Source organism: Eublepharis macularius, chromosome 19 (assembly GCF_028583425.1).
Source record: "Eublepharis macularius isolate TG4126 chromosome 19, MPM_Emac_v1.0, whole genome shotgun sequence".
Classification (NCBI taxonomy): Eukaryota; Metazoa; Chordata; class Lepidosauria; order Squamata; family Eublepharidae; genus Eublepharis; species Eublepharis macularius.
In genome coordinates, this window is record NC_072808.1 from 22,538,271 (window position 1) to 22,552,269 (window position 13,999).

At 48.6% G+C, this 13,999-nt stretch overlaps 1 protein-coding gene across 1 annotated transcript; it reads left to right on the plus strand.

The window, feature by feature from the left end:
* The first annotated feature begins 521 nt into the window (after positions 1-521).
* On the plus strand, positions 522-13,329 carry APEX2 (apurinic/apyrimidinic endodeoxyribonuclease 2). The gene is made up of 6 exons (XM_055003817.1): positions 522-646; positions 2,786-2,869; positions 3,168-3,348; positions 6,985-7,131; positions 10,647-10,716; positions 11,684-13,329. Exons 1-6 carry the CDS (start codon positions 526-528, stop codon positions 12,680-12,682), a joined length of 1,602 nt encoding a protein of 533 aa, XP_054859792.1. The 5' UTR covers positions 522-525; the 3' UTR covers positions 12,683-13,329.
* The last annotated feature ends 670 nt before the right edge of the window (positions 13,330-13,999 follow it).

The window sequence follows — 13,999 nt, forward strand, 5'->3', positions numbered from 1 at the left end:
TACTGCCCTTCAGGACAACTTAACACTCACTCAAGAGCTGTTTACAAAGTGTATCCTCACAATAATCCCCGTGAGGTTGGTAGTGCTGAGAGAGCTCTGAGAGAGCTGCTACTGAAGAGTGGGGAATCGAACCCGGCTCTCCAGATGAGAGTCCTGCCCCTCTTCACTGCAACATGGAACTGGCTCTGGGTCTTTCTCAAAGAATTATGGGCTGAGCCTCAGCTGCCTTCCCCGGCTTTAACTGCCCCGTTCTTTGCCACTATTACTGCCTTGGTTTGGCTGGCGGGTCCAGGGCCTTCACTGGGGCCTCCCTCACTGAGAAACCGGTGAATCCCCTCATAGGGGCTTTAGGGGGCTACTTGGTGCCAGGTCGCCTCAGGCGCAGGGGCTGCAGCGCCTTCTCTGGCTGGGCGGCCCGAGCCGCCTCTTCAACCCCGCAGGCACCGGAAGCGACGCCCCTCCCCGGGGAGCGGCAGGTCAACCACGCGGCGCACCGGAAGTGACGCTCTGCGCCCGCCGCCCGGGATGCGGCTGGTCAGCTGGAACGTGAACGGGCTGCGGGCCGCGGCTGGTCCGACGGGGCCGCGGCGGCTGCTGGAGGCGCTGGGCGCGGATGTGGTCTGCCTGCAGGAGACCAAGCTCGCCCGTGAGTCCGGGGCCTGGGGGGAGGCGGCGGGCCCCTTTCCCCGCTGCGTTGGAAGAAGGCAAACGGAAAGGCGCAGAAGGAGCGGGGAAGCCTTTCCATCGGCCCCTTCGGGGCTGCTCCGTGGCGGCCGTTCGCGGCTTCCGAAGCCGCTGGCAAGGAGGGCGTGCGGGAGGCGGGTGTCCCCCGGGCCCTGCCTTGGCCCACAGGGTCGGGCGGCCTCTCAGACGGCGCCCTCACAACCCCGCCTGTTGGCTGGCGGTGGGAGGAGAGCGTCTCGGGCAGCCGGATCCCTCGGGCAGCTATACAAGAACGTTTGAAAAAATTTCCATAGCAGCATAAAAAACAGTGGCAGGGAGTTGAATGCAGTGGGAAAGCAGAGAAATGTTCATCCAATCAGCCTCTTCTGCCTTGACCATAATGATCAAAACTGGACAAGGCAATTCTATTTTAGAAATCTGGCAAAAGCACTCTGAAAACTGCCTGTTTTTTAAAAAGACATGTTATGTGCATGTTAAAACGTGTGTGTGTGTGTGTGTGTGTGTGTGTGTGGTGTGTGTGTGTGTGTGTGTGTGTGTGTGTGTGTGTGTGTGTGTGTGTGAAAGTTCTTAAAGTGGTGCGTGTCAGTTCAGTAGTGCGGGAAATCTAGTTTATTTTATTTATGTCATTTATAATCCACCTTTTTTAGACTCAAGGCGGATTACACAGCGCTAGATTAGTACAGTCAATATCAAGGATATTTCCCTATATAATGCCATACGGTAAATAAATACATGTTTACAAAAACGTGGCATTAGCAAGAATCCAATACAGAGTTGAAGAAATGCTGAAACAGAGCATAGCATAATCTGTCTTTCTGCAGAATTGTAAGAATTGTGTCTTGGGGGAGGGTGTACAGGGGTACAGGTACGGTAGTTCTCCTTTTGGCTCAAGGTGAGGCAGCTGTGTTGACCCCGTGGGAGAACACCCAGAGGGTCAACACATTTGAGCATGTGGAGATATTTTCTCTTAGAAGCTACATTTCTGAACGTAGTCTGCAAGTGGCTAAGAGACCCGAGTTGCATCCCTGCTTCTGAGAGTGACCAGCTGCATGTCTCTGACTCTGGCCAAGTCAAACTGTTGGTTTTCCTAGCTCAGTCTTGTCTGATTTGCAGCAGCTCTCCAGGATCTCGGGCAGGGAAAGATCTTTCCTCACACTTGGGGTTTGAGATCTTTAGCTGGGGATTGAAGTGGGGACTTGTATGCTCAAGACCTTTCCCACAGAATCTCAAGGCAAACGTTCTTCCTTTTATTGTTGTTGTGGGTTTTCCGGGCTGTATTGCCGTGGTCTTGGCATTGTAGTTCCTGACGCTTCGCCAGCAGCTGTGGCTGGCATCTTCAGAGGTGTAGCACCAAAAGACAGAGATCTCTCAGTGTGAAGATGCCAGCCACAGCTGCTGGCGAAACTTCAGGAACTACAATGCCAAGACCACAGCAATACAGCCCGGAAAACCCACAACAACCATCGTTCTCCGGCCGTGAAAGCCTTTGACAATACGTTCTTCCTTTTGTCTATTCCCAGGGAACAGGCAATCTGAACATGGAAATTCTTTTTAACACTCATAGCTAGAAGCTATCAATTGACTTCTCCCTCTGTACACTTTTGAATTTCTCGGAACTCTTTCTCACACTGGATGTTCAAGGAAAGTGTAAAAAGAAAACAGTGATTTTTTTTAAGTTGCTCTTGTTTTTGAATGAGTGGATGATATTTCTGAGTGAAGGAAAGATTATCCTTGCCTGCAGACCTTGCTATCTTTTTGACAGAGATAGTGGATGTACTTGTGTAAGCTTCTGTAATGCAATCAAATGGATCACAAGCAGACAACGGTCCATTTATTGGGGATCTCTGTGCCTTCACAGCTCTGCAGTTCCCAGAGTTGGCTTAACTTGGCAGCGTGAGCCTGCATTTTGGGGCCTGAGGATGTGTAGTTTGCTCTGTTAACAAAAAGTGTGCTGTTTGTGAGGGTAACAAAACAATCTGCAGGCAGAGTAGTTCATTTTACCTTAGTGTGATGGCAGACCCTTCTTTTTAAAGGCAAGTTGGCTCAGTGCTGCATAGATCAGGAAGTTTGGAGGCCATTCTGACCTGTGTTTTGTTTGCAGGGGACCTTCTGGAGGAACCGTTGGCTATTGTGGAGGGCTATAGCTCCTATTTCAGCTTCAGCCGCACACGCAGCGGCTACTCAGGTAATGAGGCATAGCAGAGAAACCTGCTCCCTATGGCTGCCCACTCTACAACTGACTCCATTTCTGTGTCTTGACTAGCAGCTCGTTCTGCAGCAACAGCCTTGTGTGCTGTGAAGCGCTTCCCCTTCAGCTCCTTGCTATGGATCAGACATTCCATCAAAGACACAGCTACAGTGACCTGTCAAAACTATGGCAACTTTGTCCATCCCCCTTCTTCTCCGCCTCAGGTGGAATTGATGGCTCTTCACTCCACTTGTGCCAGAGCCAAGTATCAGAGTTCTGACTCCTTCTTCCTCAGGTGTTGCAACATTCTGTAAGACCAGCGCTACCCCGGACGCTGCTGAGGAGGGCCTATCTGGGCTGTTCACCAAGCACAGCAGGGCAGTCAGCTGCTACGGAGATACAGGTGACTTCACGCCTGAGGAGCTCCAGGCCCTGGACAGTGAGGGTCGAGCTGTGATCACTCGGCATCGTATTTGGTGAGGACGGGCAGCAAGCACTGAGAAAAAACCTTTTACTGATGTTGGTTTGGTGTTTGGTAGCTAGCATCCCTGATTATTACATCCCTTCCTTCTCATTGCAGCCATGGGCTTAATAGGTAGCTTTAGACAAGTCCAGTCTGGGGTAATGAGGGAGGCATCCATGAGGACTCAGAGGACAGGATATCTCACTCTGCCCCTACTTGCTGCTGGCTCCTGATTCCCCCTACCTCTTGCTTGAGGCCTCTTTCCCCTCTCGGTGATTTTGTCTAACTCCTCCTTAACCACCTTTCTACATGGCACTCCCAATGTTTGCACACCAGGCTACCCTAAAAATAAAACTTGGTGAATTTTTAAGTCAGTTTTGTTGTTGTAAAGATGGAGGCTGCCCAGGCTTAGGTTATTGAACTCACTGCTGCAAGATGTGATTGGCCACTGGTATGGAAGATTGGTCTATCAAGTGCTGTTAACCACTATTGCTAAATGGAAGTCCCAGGTTTAGAGACAGTGTAATCTCTGAATACCATGGGCTAAGGGGTACATTGGAAGAGGGCTGTTGCCTTCATACCCTGTTTGTGGGCTTTGACTGGCTGCGGTTGAATTCAAGGTGCTGAACTAGGTAGGTCCTCAATCTGAGCCAAGAAGCAAACTTTGGCATTTTTAAGGATTACTGTATGTTTGAATGCTTGAGGCATTTGATGGTGGCAATGCATGTTTAAATATGGGTGAGGAGTAATCTACTTTTATCTAGTATTGTAGAATTTGGGATAATTGCACACCACCCTGGAGTCAGAGACCCAAGAATGCCTCACTTTTCAGTGCTGATTAGGCTTAGCCTAGCTTGCTAGAGAGCATGGAAATTGCAGGAAAACTCCAAGGGAGAGAACTGATCTGCTGGCTGCTGATTCCGCAGGTGCCTTCGTTGCCTCTTTCCCATGCTCATTTTTCTGACATCCTCTCTTCTGCCTGTGCCAATAAAACAGCCCAGGAGGAAGGGGGCTGACTGGGTTGTCTGCATGTGTTGTTGGGGAGATGATTGGTGCTATTGGCAGACCTCAGGATTCTGTCACTGTCTGGAGTTCTGCTCATAGCTGTTTCTCACATTTAGCAGCTGTAATAAACATTTGACAACTTATTAAAACTGTACCTGGGCGATTCGGTTTCGTTTTCCCGGCTATGTCGGACGCTCCTCTCCGCTGGTCCGGGAGGAAGCGCCCGAGCACCCTAGCCGGGCGGCTGATCTGCAAAGATTAGCCCCCAAGACTCCCAGGTAGGGAGTGAGGGTCCGGGACGCTGCGGGAAGAGCCCCCCGGAAATCAAATCGGGGGGTAAATTGCCCGTTTGTCCCTATGGAGGCCGGCAGACGTGTGCGGCGCCTCGAGTGCTGCCGGGCCATGGAAAACGGCAAAGAGCAGAACTAGGCGGAAGCCTGTAAGTAAGCGAATCCCTTCTGTTACTACAAGCGCATGTGAAGGAGTGGCGGGATCTGAAATTAAGAAGGTGCGTTCTTCCCCTTTGCAGAGTTTCAGAATTTGGCTGGCGGTCCCCCCCCCCCTAAAATGGCAGCGAAAAAGCAGAGTCCTGCTTTGGGCAAGTCAGTTTTGGCTGCCCTGCAGGGGAAGGGAGAGTCGCTCGAGGAAATGGTGCGGAGGGCGGTTACCGAAGCCATAAAACCCTTTGTTGACAAGCTGAACGAAACAGATCAAAGGGTGGGCTTAATTGAGAGCAAAGTGAAAACCATCAAGGAAGCAGCGGGGGGGGGCAGAGAAGTCTGCTCGGGAAAGTGCGTCACTTGTGAAGACTACGAATAAAGAGTTAAAGCTGGTAGAGAACCAGCTGATCGGGCTACAAGTGGAACGAACTCAGACAATTTTGCGCCTCCAGAACGTGAAAGAGGAGGAAAATGAGGATGTATGGGGTTTGGTCTCGGAATTATTGGCGACACCCACGAAGGCAACTAAAGAAGAAGTTAAAAGCGCCATTTTGGAAGTCCGCCGGGCTTCTTCAAAATATGCAACGAAGCGTCAGCTGCCTCGTGAGATCATCATCGATTTTTCATCTAAAAGGATTCGAGACACTATCCTATACAATTCATATAATGCGGATCTGGACTTTTTGGGCAATAAAGTTAAGATACTGAAAGACGTTCCATTTTTAGTTCGGAAAAGGCGTTTTAAATACAAAATGCTCGCAGCTCTTCTGAGGGAACGTGGAATAAAGTACAAATGGCTATTTCCAGAAGGAATCTGGTTCAGTTACAAAGATCAAGCTTACAAGATATTATCAGAAGATCAACTAAGGGATTTTGAGGACAAAAATCCAGAATTTCAGTGCACCAAGCAAGAAGAAAAGGAGAAGTCTGAGGGGGGGGGGGAAGCACTGCGGCTGCAGTTGTTCAGAGAGAATTGCGTCCGGGACCCAGGAGGGGGAGGAAAACTTAAACCTAATTTGAATTTGTAATTTGCATTTTGTAAGGTCAACCACTCCATCAATATCATACAAAGTTTTGCAATAATGGCAGTATGAAGGGAAAGCATTTTGTGTAGTGTAGTTGTTATATGTTGTTGTCGGTTTTTTATTTTTTTTCTCTCCTTCCCTTGTTCCCCTTTCTTTCCTATGTATTGTTAGTTAATGTAGCTAATTAAAAGAATAAAAATCTTATAAAAAAAACTGTACCTGGGCAAGTACATGGGCATGGAGTTCTCGTTATTGCTAATTTTTGTTAACTCTACATCATTCATTGGTGGCAGATGAATTCATTTCTTAACCAGTTGTTTTTGGGGAAGGGGGGGCTCCATTATTCAGTATTCAATTAACTGATTTTTTAAAGTAATAATGAAGTTATGATAAACTGGAAAGTAGTTAAGTTAGGGTAATATATTACAAAACATTGCTTGTAACTTGAATAATATGAACAACTGTGAAGAGTTCAGGATTAGTTTTTGTGGTAGCAATAATTAGAAAATATGGTCATTAAAATACAAAACTCTGAAGGCAGGAAGTGGGTCTGGCTTCTAATTTCACTTCCCCGATAGCAGCCATGTACTGTAGCAGCAAAATGTGTCACCTGCGTGGGTGTGGAAGCAGATGACCAGAATTGGAGTGCTTTGCTCTGATGATGAGGAAGAGACTGTTGCTGAAGTACGGGCAGTGATGCTGATTAGAGAGGGTTTGTGGGAACACACTCAAAGAGTTAAGTCATAATCATTGGAATCCCTATCTGATTTTAGTACATGTTTGTAGTTGGAGGAGAGGAGCTGAAATGTTTGATTTTTCATCCAAATCCTAATGGCTTTGAACTTGCCTTTTAATCGTTGTGGAAGTAAAGATTCTCAGGATTTCCTACTGGGTATTGGAATAGGCATTAGACGTTACAGCCATATATTCTTCTTGAACTCAAGGCTGCCAAGTCTCTGTTCATGAATGTTGCACACCACAGCAAGGAACTTAAACGTTAATCGAGGGATGTCATAATCTTTGGCTGAACACTTCTAGGTTATTTAATCTTTAGCTGATCCCTGGGTTGCTTCATGCCATGCTCTGATCAACTGTGAGCAATTCCATTCTGAAGACTGCATGAAGGGGAGGAGGAGTTACGGCTGGTAAACTATTGTTGCATGTGTCTTCCGTCCACAGCACCTCGGAACAGCAGGAGACCACGCTGACCATCATCAATGTGTACTGTCCCCGTGCTGACCCCGACAAGCCAGAACGTGGGGACTTCAAGCTGCGATTCTGCCGCCTCCTACAAGCTCGGGCAGAGGCTCTTCTGAGAGCTGGAGGGTATGTTTTGCTCCTCCCACAGGAGTGGAATTGAGGGATTTCTGGTTCACATCTTGAGTTGGGCACAAACTCAGTAGGTTGTTTTAGGCAAGGAACAATCCCAGGCTGCTGTATGGAGGGGGGAATACTGGCCTGTTTCAGAGGACTGTTGTTTGTTATAAGAGTTGCTGATAGTATACAGCTTTGGTCCCTTAGAAAGTGCTGCATTCATGCTAAGTATCGTTATTTATTTTTACTTTATTTAACAGAATGGAAATCCTAGCTTTCTGCCCCAAGGCAGCTAACAAATTAAAACATACATACTAAAATCACATTATAAAACCAACTGGAACACATCATTAAAACAGTTAAAGCCAGAGTTTGAAAAATGTACAAAGACATAAAAACCACAAAAGAGCTCTAACAATTAAAGTATTGGACATGAAGGAGGGATCCCTGAGGGTATGCCAAATGAAACAAGGAAGTTTTTACCTGCTTCCTTGCCCAAGCCAGCTGATCCCCTCCCCCCCCCCCACCTTAAATTTGCAGAGTGTATGCATAGCATGTTAAGAGTAAGGAATAGTGTCACATAACCTGGGTCTGTGCTGGCGGAGAAACAACATACTGTTGGTGGGGGGAAGGGGGAGGGGATTGTCTTTGCATTTTGGCTTTGAGCAAACTTTAAAACCTCTTTGTTCCTTCTCAAAAGGGCCGTGTGTGGAAATTCTCCCCCTAGCTCTCAGAAGAGAAGCTAGCTAGGAAGTCCTTGCTCCAGGCACCGTTGCTGTCTTTCAGCAAAGAGGTTCTGGGGAGCAGGGCCTTTTCCAACATGGCACCATCCTTGTAGTAAAAGGGAACATTGTATGGTTCATCTGGACTGGAGCACCTTTTATCTGGGATTTAATTTTCCTGTGCTAAGTGAATGTCGCACTGCTGCCAATTCTTCATAGCTTTGGGATATGGCAAATGGATATAGCTCTTGGTAGAGACAGATTATCCAAGCCCATTTGAGTCTGGATTCGGGCCTGGCTTTAGGACAGAAACAGTCTTGGTCTCCCTGTCTGACCTTGGCCCTTTTTTGCACTTACAGTTTAAACCGCCATTTATGAGCATTCACCGTGATCCCAATGGCTTCGGCATAGCACCACCATGTTCCACGCTGTCCGAGGCAGTTTTGATTTGGCATCTTGTTTTTCATTTTAGATGGGCTTTGAAGCCTCAGTGCAGTTTTGGGCTTACAGGGCTTTGCCATTTACATCACACTTTTAAAAAAAAAACTTTGAGCAGGCCTAGTAACATTGCAGTATTAGAACCCATCTCCCCACCTATATTTGCTGATTGTGCTGTCCCCTGCCCTTTGGAGAGTCAATTGGTGGTGGAGTTCTGGGGGAAAACGTACTTTTTGGGCTTGTTCTACTCTCATTTATTTATTTTTTAAAGCCAAGCCAGGAAAGGGTTAAAATGCTGCTGCTTCATCCCCTCCACTTTGTTTTACAAAAGGCTGCAAAACGCAGTATCGTTCCTGGCTTTCAAAGAAAAAATAAGGAAGATGGAAGTGGTTCATTCTGCACAGACCAATCAGCTCTCTGGGGAAAAGGAGAAGCGGAAGGGGAGTGTAGAGTTCATGCTGACATTAATCGGGTCAGACGCGACTTGGCAGCAGCTTCAAAATAAAATCGCAGTATGTCCGCGGGGGGGAAATTGGGGATACCGTGGACAAACCTCGGTATTGCGTCCTGTGACTACCTTGTAAGTGTGAAACTCCTGCAAACTTGAGAAGGAAAACAAATACTGAAATGCTTTGAAGCCCCATTGCGAAAAGGATATTTGACTAGGCAAGGGACTGGGGGAGTGCACACCTGTTGATTCTCCTGGACCTTTCAGCTTCCTTTGATACCATCTGGAATGGCTAGATGGGCTTGGGAGTAGGGGCACCACCCTTTGGCGGTTCTGCTCTTCGTTGACCAACAAATTCCAGAAGGTGATGCTGGGGGACTGCTTCTTGGCCTGTGGCATTTCTGTTGTGCGGTGCCACAGGGTTCCATCTGGTCCACCAGGCTATTGAACATCTACCTGAAACTGCTGAGAGAGGTCATTAGGGTTTGGAACAAGGTGTCCCCAATATGCAGATGACACTCATATATGTTCCTTCATAACAGCTAAGTTAGATGGGTCTTTGGGAGCCCTAAAAGAAAATAATGGGATGGATGAGGGCCAGTCATCTGAAACTCAGTGTGGAGAAGAGTGAGGTGCTGTTGGTCAGTGGAGAAGCAGCTCACGGACTGTAGTGGTAGCTTGTCCTGGAGGGAATTGCGCTCCTCCTGAAGGAGCAGGTTTGTGGCTCACGGCCACCGCTGGATCCTGGCCTGTAGCTGGAGGCGCAGGTCTCATCCGTGGTGCATAGTGCCTTTTATCAGCTTTGGCAGGTTTGCCAGCTATGGGCGTTCCTCGGAAAGTGTGATCTGGCCTCAGTGATCCACGCTCTGGTCACACCCAGGTTAGATTACTGTAATGTGCTGTATGCGAGGCCGCCTTTAAAAATAGGTTAGAAACTTCAATTGGTCCAAAATGTGGCAGCCAAGCTACTGTCGGGGATTAGTTACAGAGATTGTATCACCCCTGTACTGGAAGATCGCCACTGGTTACCCACCTGTTTCCAAGTGCAATTCGAAGCGCTGGTTCTTACCTTTAAGACCTTAAATGGCTTGGGGCCAGGGTGCCTGGAGTATTATCTCCTCCCATACCGTCCATGTCACTGGTTCATTTCTGCCTCAACCCCTGCTATTTGTGCCCCCGCCTTCGGAAGCAAGGTGGGTGGCAACTAGAGAGAGGGCATTTTCTGTGGTGGCACCTTGCCTCTGGAATGCCTCCTCTCTTGAGACTTGCCAGGTGCTTACTTTGCCTTTTAGGCACCTGGCCAAAGCACATTTGTGACAGAACCCTGAGATTAAATGTAGCTCAAGAGCATCACCTAGAGTGTCTGGCTTCATGGACCCCTGGGACTTATATATCCTCCCTTCTTCATTGGGGCTTCCTGACCAACTTAATTCTTTTTTGATTAAGGGCAACCAGTTTGGGCCAGATTCCCTTTGTGTCACAGAAGTACAGAGCCATTAATATGGTGGAATCATCCTGTAATAATTCTCTGATTGGTAGCAGTCGTCTCTGACATCAGAGATGGAGCTTTACTTGGGATTGGTCAGACCCGTTAAACAAAATCTCACCAAGGGAGCTGGCTTAGACCAGACTCCCTTGCCCATAAGTATCTGTAGCTCTGGGCTTTTCTTTGTCCTCACTTTGGAATATCTGGTGACCCCAAGAACAGCGGTGCTGTCCAGGGAACCCTTGGTCTAAGGGAGATTCAGCCTGACCTTGATGGAGTTGTTGTGAGGATAACAATGTAAGCAGCTTTGAGTCCCCATTGGGGCAAATGTTGTGATATAAATGAGGTTAAAGTATTCTAAATTAAGAAATGAAATGTAGGTGTGGTTGCTGTTGGAAGCTTGGACTCATGCCCATTTCCACTTGCCTTCTAGCCACGTGGTTATCCTGGGAGACATCAACATCGCTCATAAGGCCATCGACCACTGCGACCCAGGGGATGTGGTGAGTGAGATGCACCCTCCCCTGCAGCTCCGTCCCTGTGTTCCGCCTCCTTGGCAGGGCGTGACCCTCTGCTCGTTCTTGTTGGGTGGGGGGGAGGCTTGTGCAGTCCCAGGGCTGCTCTAACTCACCTGAGTCTCGCACCTAGTTGCCCGGAAACAGTGTTTGGAGCTACGGCTTCCTGGGACTCTGTGCCTTGTTTCTTCCCTGACCCACAGTTCCTATTTTCACAAGCTGATTTTACCTCTGCAGGGAAAAAAAGGATGAGGGTGTCTGTATTTTTTTCCCTAGTGTGGGTAAAAACAGCTCAAGGTGGTCCTTTCCAGCACGGCACAGGGAGGAAAGGATTAGAGCTCCCTCCTCCTTTCTTCCCCCAAGCCCAAGAGAACACTGAATATTTGGTTTTGGCATTTAAGGAGGTAGTGTTGTCATTAGGGACACATTTGGGCAAATGTGAGCACTTTGCTCTTTCCCAGCCCTCCAGGAAGAGCAGTAGAAGAGGATGAGTGGGATCAAAAGCAAACAACACGCTCCCAAGTTTGTTATGATTCTGCGTGCCGTGGGGAAGGGAGGAGGTCGGGAAATGCAAAGACGTCTCAGTCTCCACCTTTACCTTCGGTTCAGTCTCTCTCCAGGTTAGGGGACTTGGGTTTTTTCCCCCCATACCTCTCATCTTTTATAGACAATGAAGGATAGAAAGTGGATTCTTTTTTTAAACAATGAGATTCTTTTTCTGAATTCCAGACTGGATTCTAAAACTGGAATAGTTGAGGATCTGGGAGTAATGGTAGAAACGGGAGGCTGGGTCCTATGAATTTGTTCCACTGTGAAACGCTCTCTTGTCTTGTATCAGAGGAATGCCGGTGGGAGGCGCTTCCACAAGTGGAATGGATCCATGTGAGCCGACTCATAGATGACTCTAAGCTCTGGTGGGCAATCCACCTTCCTAAAGCATCCCTCTGTCCTACAGGAGTCCTTCTTGGAGAATCCTGGCCGCCGCTGGCTGGACAGTTTCCTGTGGGAGCCGGGAAAGGATTCCCAGGATGAGAAATACTTTGTTGACACATTCCGTTTTCTACACCCCAGTCAAGGAGATGCCTACACATGCTGGTGCAACCTCACCGGGGCCCGACAGACTAACTATGGCACCCGCATTGACTACATCTTGGCCGATCGTGCTCTGGCTTTGTCGGAGTTAAAGGATGCCCAGCTCATGCCAGAAGTCCTGGGCTCTGACCACTGCCCTGTGCAAGCACTGCTGAGAGCCAGCTTCCTGCCTGCTCGCATTTGCCCACCACTCTGCACCCGCTTCCTGCCTGAATTTGCCGGCACCCAGCAGAAGCTCAGCCGCTTCCTGGTGAAAGTGGAGCAGACCAGCCTGCTGGAAAAGGGCCAGAAGCAGAATGGAACAGAACCAAGCCTAGGGTTGGCTTCCAGAAAGAGACAGCCTGGCCTGCCAAAGAAGGGACAAGGGGATTTGCTCAGGTTCTTCCGAGCCAGTAGTAAGAGCACAGCTGGAGCAACAGACCTAGGCAGGTGCCGACCAAGACTGAGCATCACCCAGGAGGTAGAGAAGGAACCTGGGAAAGACCCTCCTCTTGATGCAGCTGAAAAGACTGCTGAGGGTTTGGCAGTGGAAAAAGCCGCCTGTGTGCCGCAGGGGTTCATCTTGAGTTTGAGCAAGGAGCCTGACGTGACTATGACTGGTGAGGAAGCTAAGAATTGCAGGAACAGTTCAGCTCCTTCCAGACTAAACCAATCTGCTGCCCTATGGAAATCCCTGCTGCCGGGCCCCGCTCCCCCTCCCCAGTGCAAGGTCCACGGGGAGCCCTGTGTTCTGCGGACAGTGAAGAAACAAGGCCCAAACTGTGGGCGGCGCTTCTATGTCTGTGCCCGGCCTCTGGGGAAGCCGTCTGATCCCCGCGCACGCTGCAACTTCTTCCTCTGGGCTACTCGGGGGAATCCGTAAATTAGGGTGTTGGTTGACTTGAGAGGATGCCGGCCTTGGTGGCCTCCAATGGGAAAGGGAAGAGCTTCACCTCTAATATACACGGCCAGGGTTTGGGCATCTCTTAAGTAGGGAGGTACCCATAATGACACCAGGGGCTGAGGCTTTGTGCCAAGTAGTCTGAGTGGTCTAGCCTGGAATTGTTGGGACGTTCCTTGGAACGTGCATGTAGAAAGTTGCTACCCATGTTGCAAGGGATTGAAGCCCTGTCTTGAACCTCATGCAGGTTTGGAAGTCTTTGATCTAGGTCTAGAGTCCAGGAATACTCTTTCAACTGCAACACTTTAAGAACTAATCTTCAGTCTTGCATAGATCTTGGTGTTAAGGCATCCCACAAATCTTGACTTTTACATGCAGGCCGACCTAGCCTTTTGTAAACAAGCAGTTCAGAGTGGTTCCCCACTGGAAGCGTGCTTTAATGTGGGTCTTCTGGCCCCATCCAGCTTGGATGTGGGCCTGTTGGCAGCATTTCCCCCCTACCCACCCAATAGTTCTTTTAAACTGAGGTCCCTGCTAAGAGATGCACATGGAATTATGTATAATTTTTTCTTTGTTCAAGGGAAAAATTTGTTCTACTTTGGATAAAATAAACGCATTGGAAAAAACAAGAGTCCATCTGAACGTTTCCTCTGTGGGAAGAATCAAGTAAAATTCTGTCACATGCTCTGGAAGGAAACCTGTCTGGGATGGAGGTAGAGTTAAGAGTCTCAGGACACAATTGAACGGCACCAATTCTGGGGATTGGTGGTGCTTTTCAGTATTTCTCATTCCTGCTCTACGAGCAACAAAGGGAAGTTCAGCTGGCATTGCTGATGGTGGGGTGGGGAGGCAGACCCGCTAGTTCAGGTTTTGCAAAAAAGGCCTTCTGGCTTCCCAAGTGTGTTCTTGGGGCGGAGGAATGATGCTTCTCGTAGTCATGGGAATAATGCATGAGGAAATGTTTCCTGTGGGCTTTTCCTAGGCACTGCCCCTCCAAGGTACCTAGCACTCTCTGCTGGCCAGCTATCGTAGAACTAGTTTGTGTATTTGAATCTTAGTGGAAAATCAAAATGATGACACTTTCCACTGCTCGACACAAGATATTGGTGTGTTGTCCTTGCGGTTCATTCCCTTGGGCCTTCTTCTGGCACACCTCCCAATAGCTAATGTGCTCTTTTCCTTTATACTATAGCTGGGAACCCTCCCAGTTCTAGTTGTGTGGCATCCCTGGAAGTGGGTGTGGCTGGAAGCTGGGTGCTTTGACATTAAGATACATCAAATGGCGGTGGAAGGCATAGA

Excerpts from the sequence above, each read along its gene's own strand:
- APEX2 (XM_055003817.1), top strand. The coding sequence starts at position 526 with ATGCGGCTGGTCAGCTGGAACGTGAACGGGCTGCGGGCCGCGGCTGGT. Across the intron at positions 3,349-6,984 it reads ATCACTCGGCATCGTATTTG|CACCTCGGAACAGCAGGAGA; the intron begins GTGAGGACGGGC and ends TTCCGTCCACAG. Across the intron at positions 10,717-11,683 it reads ACTGCGACCCAGGGGATGTG|GAGTCCTTCTTGGAGAATCC; the intron begins GTGAGTGAGATG and ends TCTGTCCTACAG.